This window comes from Cariama cristata, unplaced genomic scaffold (assembly GCF_000690535.1).
Source record: "Cariama cristata isolate BGI_N322 unplaced genomic scaffold, ASM69053v1 Scaffold46148, whole genome shotgun sequence".
Classification (NCBI taxonomy): Eukaryota; Metazoa; Chordata; class Aves; order Cariamiformes; family Cariamidae; genus Cariama; species Cariama cristata.
This window is the reverse complement of record NW_009633751.1, coordinates 1-9,068: the sequence shown is the minus strand read 5'-3', so window position 1 is coordinate 9,068 and position 9,068 is coordinate 1. Positions and strand designations below refer to the sequence as shown.

General features: G+C 41.3%; 1 protein-coding gene across 1 annotated transcript; it reads right to left on the bottom strand.

Moving 5' to 3' along the window:
• Window positions 1-5,408: 5,408 nt before the first annotated feature.
• Window positions 5,409-8,706, bottom strand: SF3B6 (splicing factor 3b, subunit 6, 14kDa; the record flags this gene model as incomplete). Its single annotated transcript, XM_009706858.1, has 3 exons — window positions 5,409-5,537; window positions 6,036-6,174; window positions 8,588-8,706. Coding segments are annotated over 3 exons (348 nt in total), but the record flags the coding sequence as incomplete, so codon positions are not given.
• Window positions 8,707-9,068: the final 362 nt, after the last annotated feature.

Genomic DNA, 9,068 nt, shown 5'->3' with positions numbered 1-9,068 from the left:
ACAGAGTTACCTGCGCTGCCACTTTTCTCGACTTGTACGTTCTGCTTGCTGCTGTTTTAAAAAAATAGTGTCTCATTTAAGAATTAAAAGTATATATATAAAACAATAAAATCTTGATACTTTACAGTTTCTATTTCCTGTTTTTCTCCTCTGGCCGCTGGAATTCTTTTTGGTGTATAAGAAGTTCTTCAACCAATCATCAACTCATTTTTGGTTAATTACTTTGCTTCTTATATGAAATACACATAATGCCATGCACTGCTTCTGTTCTAGATGGCACAGTGGAAGATCTCTGTGGGACCAGATAATGTGCAAGTTAGGGCTGCTGGGACAGGCAGGTTTCCTGACTTTCCATCTCTCTCACCTTGCGGGTGGCCCCTCAACTCTGGCCAAAATTCGGCTGCTGAAGAGATGGAAAGCGATGCTTCTCAAAGACGTGCCATGCTGGTCCAATTCTGTACCTTTACAACAGTAAAACTAGGGTAAAATTTTCTGCTGGAGCTGAGAAAGGCTAGAGAAGAGCAGAATTGTATGCATCCACCTTACAAAACAAATCTGAACGGTGGGATGGTGTGGCAACTGAACACACGAGGTTTTTTTTTTAGGCTGCATCTGCTGATGCTGTTTAGCTAGCCTGCAAACTTCCTTTGTGCGCTGGGCTCCTGGCACTCGAGACTGAGCAATATTTAGTTCATTTGATGGTTATATGAATTCGCGAAATGCTAGTTCCTCCCCTGGAGACAGAAGGATGCGTAGACTGTCATTTGCATAGTTTCAGGAGCAGGACCTGATAGCGAAGCTGCCTCTGTGCTGTTATTTTGCTTTGACTAAATTTGATTTCTCACCTTTTGGCTTGCTTTTTCCCCTTCGCTGTAGAAAAAAAGAACGTCATTGGGTCACAATGATATTTTTATTTAATGTCGACTATAAACTATTTGCATAGTTTTCAACTAGTGGATTTTTTGATGGAAGTATTTCAAATAGTTGTTGCGCTATTTTCTTGTCTGAGTCTGTGTAAGGAGGACACACCTAGCACGAGCAAAGCTACGTAGGTATCTCCAGGTGATGCCTCCTGGAGACGAGAGAGAAAAGGAGCAGAGAAAAACAAGACTGGCAATCTGGCCAGTGACTGCAGCTCACACTCTTCTTTCTCTAGATATTCATTTTACTCACAAAGTTGCATTTGAGTTTGTTAATTAGTAAGCTCATAAACGCCATCTCTTACAGACTGTTATTCACTGAGGGTTGGTGCTTTTTTCTTGCTCCTCTCTCTATAAAGAAATGAAAGGCCTTTCAGGTCCCTTTTTTGGGTGGAAATCTAGGATCACCGGAGCAGCTAAGTTACACATCCTCATTTCACTAGTAGTTCTTTTATTTAGGCCAGGCTAATTTCTTGTTAATAAATAATAGGGAATTGGATCTGCCAGAGTTTGATGCCCACTAGCTCTCCCAAATTCTTTTAAAAGGTCCCGGTCTCCTTTGCCACTGCCACGGCCACTGTAGCTGGTCTTGATTTCAGCACAGGGTTACAGATCGCAGGCTGTATTGCAGCAGTTGCAGATGTGAGCTCCTATAGATGTCTTGGTTAAATGTAACGTAGCCCTGTTGTGCCTGTCAAACACATCTCGTTCAGCACATTGGTCTAAAGCGGCTCCTACCGATGGCATCGTTTGAGTTAGTTGCTCATTAAATAAAAGAAAAAACCATAAAGTATCTGGTTTGGGACCTTTCCCGAATGCCTTGAAAGCGAACAGTGATGTGAAGGATTGGCTCAGCGCACCTGCAATGGCCCCATGTTCCCTCCGTCAGCTCTTGGTCCTGCTGTTGGCCAGCTTCTGCTGCCTCTAAAGCAATAGGTAGGGCATCGCTCTGCCCTTCTGCTCCGTTTCTTACCAGTGCAAAACGTGTTCCTGTGGGCTTTAAGAGCTGATCGCATTCGGTCTTACCGTCTCTATCTGCAGAGCTGCTGCACGCTTTCCTTTTGCCCTCAGCAGTACAACCCAGCCATTACCGAGTCTGTAAAATCCTTATTACAGCTGGTTGATGAAGCTCTCTCCCTCATCGCCCTTTCTCTGCAGAGACCTTTGTTGGAAGCAGAGATTATTACATTTTTCATGCCAATTTCATTTAAAAAAAAAAATCTGAAAGGAAAACTAATTGTGCTTTGTGATACTTAGGGAAATTAAGTCTTCAAGGAAATGTAATCTTCAGCTCTTTATTTGACTGCAAATGCGTTAATTTATTTAATTGTATCATCGATCAACACAGTACATATAATTATTACCACTATATAATGGATTGGAAAAAATTTACTGTCATCGCCTGTGTAATCAGATATCCTCTTGTTACTAATTTCTAAACAGCATCAATGGAAAAAAAATGACCTTCCAGGCTTAATTTCATGCCCTACTTCCTGAAAATTTAAATGGGAAGTGAGCACACACAAAAAACAGCACAGATGCAGAGTACGAGGCTGGTAACACCTGCCTTATTTGCTGCCCTCTCTGCCATTCGTATAACTGAACTCATTTCCCTGTCCTTTGATATTACATTTCAAACAAAATCTTGAGCAGACCTCATCAAAACAATCCTCCGGGCATTTGATTTCCATTCCCTCTGTCTTGCAGGTACAAATTATTATTTCATTTTACATGTGCAGGGACATTGAAAGCCCTGAACAGACACTAGAAGAAAAAGTATGAAATGGAATATTTAATGAAAGGCAGCAGCTGAGCTCTCGGAGAAATCAAGAGCTGCTGATCTTGAGGATTCATTGAAGGAATTTTTATTAATCTTATTACCCTAAAGAATTGCTTTTTATATATGTTTTTCAAACAGCATCAAATCCTCATCAAAACAGACACTGTAGTGCAAGCACCATGCTCTCCACTATTGACAGAAGCAACGCTGTATTTGCATACGCTTTTAAGCAAGGCTGGCAGCATGCAGCACCATTATTAGCGCTTTGGTATTTTATTATCAGTATTCATTATTATTTATTAGAAGCACTTCCAGTTCCTGTTACAGCCATGCCCAGCAACTGTTAGCCTAGTGTTTGGCACGTGTATGTATATACATGGCCTATATATATGTATTATATATATACATACATATAAATATGTAGGGGCGCTGTCTGTAACCTCTAAAAAGCTACGGATGTTCACACAGAAGCAAGCCCTCCCATAGGATTTCATTCATTTAAACATTTTTAAGACAAGCTGTTTTTTCCCTGAGAAACTTAGGTTTGTGTTAATCTGATAGGCAAGAGCTGAAAACCAAGCCGGCATTGGAGGAGTGACTGCTCACCTCGGGACGACGACAGCTTTGCATTTAATGTATGTGTACGACGGCTGCACCCGACAGAAGCGGTACAGGGCTGGGCAAGTGGGAAAGCCGGCAATGACATCGCAGCAGAGCTTTACGTTTCTCTCGTTCAGAGATGTGGCCCCAGGTGCTAACGGGCTCCAAGTCTCCCAGCACCTGTTCCTGACCTCGGGGAGGGCTCCCTGCTGCACCAAGCAGCTTCCAGTTTAAGGGAAGGACACAGGTACGGAAGAGCCACAGAGTAAGGACAGGGCTTTTTACTACACACGCTAAACATCACTCGCGTTCTGCAACCCAAGAGGAGATGCACGCATCCCAGCGGGACGGCCCCTGGTCAGGCACAAGATGGGATTTCAAGCACCCACCCAAGGCTGAAATGACAGGAAAACCACTGAAAGAGCAAGCTTGGAGCGTCACCGCCTCCTTTCCTGCTCCTCCCAGCTAAGGAACGATGTGCACAGCACCCGGGAACTGCAAGGAACCTCTTCTCTTTAAGAGGTGGACGCTGGTACCCACAGCTGGGCATCCTTCCCCAGCAGCCCGGTGCTGAGCACATGTAGACATCTGTGTACATACGGTGACATGCTCTACAACTCCTTACCTGTATCACAAACATTCAGGTGACGAACAACTTCCTTTCTAAAAGGAAAGGTTACATGCAGAAGTAGCACAGCATAGAGCAAGGCTTGATGAAAAAAAGCAAAACTATGTAGACACATTTATTTTTTTTACTAAATGGACACAAGAACAGCATGGTTCTTTAAGTGACAGATTTCAACAAAAATCTAAAGTTAAGAAAATGGAAGCATTCCTTTATAACAGTATAATGCTCTGAAAAAAAAAAATTAAATTACAAATCCTCAGGCATACTACATTTGCATCCACCCACGTTCTGCACTGGCTGGAAGTTGTCTGGTCAGGGAGTTAAAACATCACATCCAAGCAGGTAAATCCTCCCGAGAGGCAGGATACTACCAGCGTTCACACAACTTCCAGCTGGATCAGAACAGAGGTAGACCTTATTCTTTTCCACTTTCAAAACATACTGGTTATGCATACTCTGCATCATGCTAATTTTTATCCATAGGACATGAGCGCGGGGAAAAAAAAAAGCGCCCCAAAATTTAAATGTGTTTTTCCTCCACCAGATGCTACACCTAAACATTTCTGTACATGAAATACATTAGTTCATTAGTAGAAAACAATCATGCTACAGGTATCTAAAATTACCACCATCATCTACTGTCTCGCTTTGGTCAGGTGTTCTCTACTTACCATTGGAAGGTGTGAAGTGTATTCCTGTCACTCCTACTAACCTCTGTACAAACCCGGTACACATAACAAAGATCTCGTAGAACATTAAGTCAGCCCTGCAGCAACGCATTGTCAGAGCGAGATTATTTTACTGCAGCTAATCAGTTCAGTCTCAGTCACTGGGAACAAGATATTTTGACTGAAGTCACCTAAGCAGTTGGATTCAGGCTTGCTTTGTTCCTAGCAAGAAATAGCCCTAATGATCATGTAACGGAGTTAGGCTCCTGCAAACATTCCCGGAAGAAGAAAGGCGCAATAATTTGTGTACAATTTACAGGTGTGATGAAGTATCAAACCATACTTCTATTTTTAAAAAAAAGCACAAAAATCCCTGTGGCAGGGAGACTAGTTACAATGCTCCATTTTCAGAAAGTGGCAAGTGAAATTTACCTCCACGTAGACAGTTCACACAGAGCCCCTTGGATGAACTGGCTGCCACATTTAAAATCCGCTCTGGAGACTGGAGAGAACTCCTGGAGGTGTGAAATGCTAAACCTGCTCTGTCCCATCTTGAAAAGGTCCTGCTAGAAACAGGACTGTGGTTATGCAGCATTTACCAGGTCACCCTTACAACACAGAGAAGCAAGGTCCATTTAGGAGGATTTAATCTTAAAGCAGATCTTCTGATGTTTTACACATATTTAATTCTAATGTGAAGAGCTAAAGATTTAAATTACAGCTTATCAAATTTTTTAAAAAGTTATACTTCATTGAGATTTCCTATGTTTAGTTCAAGAACTCAATGGCAGGGCTTGAAAACAGTTGAACTCAACAGCAAGGCTTGAAAACAGTTTTCTAAAAAGATCAGTTTATTTTGGTGGGTCTGTATTAATTCCGTATTTTTCCTTGAGAAGCTTAAGCTGTTCCTCTTTCTTCTTTGTGTCCATCTTTTGGAATGCCTGTAATTAGGAAAGTAAAAGATGTGAGAAGAAAAAAAAAATAAAAAAAATTCTCATAACACATTATTTACCAGTAATTGCAACCAACATCACTGTGAACCACACCAACATCACACAGAGTGTTCCTTAATTCTCGACCACAGTGCCTTGGATATCGTCAGTACCAGGCAGCACACCAAGAACTAGAGACTTTTTACCTCTAAACAAGATCTCACATCCTGTTGCAACTGTGCAGTTTTAAGGCCCCTGCTTCCTCTTCTCCAAAGTACACTCACAAGAAACACGTTTTTCACACCCTTGGTCCAAAGATACTTTTTTGCACACACATCACCAAGTAAAGATGAAATCCTGGCAATTTATCCAATCCATTCCCTCTTCCAGTTTGGATTTATTTCTTAAAAATATCCAAGCAACTGTCTTTTCAAACTGAGGGTTTGGGGTTTTTTTTTGTGCTAGCTATGTTCACAAGTAACTTTAAAATACCCCAGGTATACGTACCCTGTTTGCATTATAGTACAAAACGACAAGGTATCTGTTGCACACGTTGAATCCCGACAGGTGATCGCAAGCGTTTTTGGCATCAAAGATGTCTTCATAGACCACATATGCTGTTCCTCTAGTTTCAGGAGTGTTCCCACTGCAGAGCAAGATCAGTTTTAATGTTAAACAAAATGAACAGGAAATAGTTCTATTAAGTCTTTAGCAGTGACTGAGATTAGATTAACTAATGCAACTTCACTAAAAAACAATTTATTGTTATTTTTTTCTAGATATTAAAATACATCCCTGCTTTCTGCACCAATCTCCACTTACAGTTCAGAGCCAGAGATGACAGGAAAATGTGAGGGAGGCATGTGCTGCATTATGCTCCAAAGGGAATTCACCTCTGCCCAGCAACCAGCAGAAGCTGTTGCTGTCAGGGGTTGACATATTTCTGGAAATACTTCTTAAGTTTTTATTACAGCGATTAGCTTGTTTTATTTAATATTACAAGGCTGGGCTGTCAGTTAATGGCTGTCTGGATCAGATGTCTCCCTATGATGGAACAGAGCTCTTGGCACATCGCAAAGTCAATTTAAAAGAGACAAAACAGGCCCACCGAAGCAAGACCACTTTGGACGCACAGCTGTCACCTATGGGACCATCAATTCCATTTCCTTTGCCTGAGGGACAGGAGACACGGCTGGGCACCTAACACTAACTAGCCCGGACACATTGTAGAGTTTACAAATCCAAAAGATCTCAGCTAAAAGATAGTTACAGCAAATTTAATAATCGAAGAATTATCTCTAAGGTGCTTGCTTCTAAGAAGAGAACTCCTGAGGACAAATGATATCACACGTTTCCACACCAGGATGCATACAAAAATGAAGAGGAGAATGGGATTAAGAACTGCACAAGGCACAAAAGTCATTACACAGGGAGTTCCACGTTATGCCTTGTCTTATGATGATGTTAGGATTTCTGTGGAAAACGACACGAATCAGGAGTTCTGAACAATCAGCGGGGAGGATTCCTGCAGTTCCCTGTTGGACGTGTACACCAGCACATCACTCTGATGGAAAGCTCCCTTGATATGTCTTAATTCTTTATGTTCCACTGTTCCAACCTACACATTTTCAGAAACCATAAAGTTCTCCTTTATGCTTATTAGTGAAGAATTCCACCTATTTAGCCAAGCAGTAAGTTTATGCTGTCCCTTGTTCCTTTAACCACTTCCCCAGTCACTTTTGTTGCCCTTCACTGTACAAGAAAGATCTCACTAGCTGCACATTCCAACACAGCATCACCAGTATGTCCTGCCTGTCCTCGTTTGTTTACTGAAGGTAATTCTACACGTAAAAAACTCACTTTATTCTATACACTGAACAAGGATTTTTATCACTATGGCTCTGGAATGAGCACTTCTATTTGGGGTTGTAAAGTTTGGTCTGTTTAACTGTTTCCGTACTTACATCCTGCATAGTCAAAACAATTCAACATATTGTGGATTAATTACCCATCTCAGTCTCAGAGCATGGGGAAATGGAGAGTGATAAAATTACAATGATACATTCTGCTCTAATCTGATCAGCAACCTAGTCAAGAACTCAGAGATGCTGCAGGTTATTTTGCAAACATCTGGATAAATGCAGTACAAAAAAACCCTTATCAAATATAAACTATGTTTCCTTTTCTATTGAAGAGTGACTTATAATGTTTTAAGTGTTAAACACCAAGTTTTGTTTTCTCCCCCTCTGAAAAATATTTCAGAGGGAGGGAAAAAAATCCTTTTGTACGAGTGTCAGTATTCCGACCAGCCTTACTATGGTTATGAAAAGCTATTCCTGAATTCCAGCTTCAGCCAATTTTTTCTGCTAGAAGCTCAGCAGAACATAATACTAACCAGATGAAATTATGGTTTAATCCACAGCATTTAGACAATACTTGGGATAACAAGGAACATCAGAGCTAAGGTCTTCAATATTTAAAATAACTGAAGAGAATAACCTCAGATTTGCTGTAGACATGTATAACCTCAATGCATTTTAAAACAAAATCACAGTCAGATCATCATTATCCATGGACTATGTGGCTGTGGGACAAGCTGTATCTGACGCACAGGGAGTTGTTTCTGGTATTTGTTTCTGGTTGACAGGTCCAACAGAAATAGTAACATCTCTATTTTCCCCTTAGTTAAGTATCTAATACTCATTAAATATGAAAACTGGTTTTATTCAAGTTTTGCCTTTCTTATTTTTACCTTTAGTTAAGGTAAAAGGTTAGCTGTATTTAAGATTTACTTAAAAGAGTAAGTCTCTCATTTTTACCAACTTACCTAGCTTCATATCAAATTTAAGCTTTTTCACCGTATCTACTAGCAATACTATTTTCTAACGACTTCACACATCAGAGAAATATCATTACATCCACCTTTGGCACACAGGGGTACTGCTAAAGCACATTTAACTTTTTCAGCCATGAAATCCAGTTGCTACCTACTGCAATAACAATATTAATACTAAAGCACATAAAATCATTAACTTTTTGAAGAAAACTAAAATACTTACACTCTGATTTGTCGAATAGGCCCATATTTCCCAAAAATATCATACATTTCCTCTGCTGTGATTTTATATGGCAGGTTCCTAATGTACAGGATCCGATTGACTTCTGGAGGCAGCCGAATCTGATGCAGAAACAACACAGAGTGTGTTAGATCTACAGCGCTCACTTCAAACCTTAGAAGCAGTAGCCTACGTGCTAAATCTCGGGACTAACATCACTGAAAGAGTTCGTGTGCTTCGCTGGTCCTTTCTTAACCCTCCACAGCTACAAACTTGACGAGCTTTTGTCAACCAAGAGGCCTGCCTGGAAGCAGACGGCCTCCCTCGGCCGTGGATGTAGAACGAGCCCAGATCGGGCGGGAAGGCCTGTTCTCAGCCTTGGGCCGGTGGACTCCTCCTCGCCTCATACTCCACCAGGCTGCCCGGGAGGGATGAGGCGGGCCGAGGAGGGGGCAGGGGAGAGCACTCACGTTCGCTCGCTTGG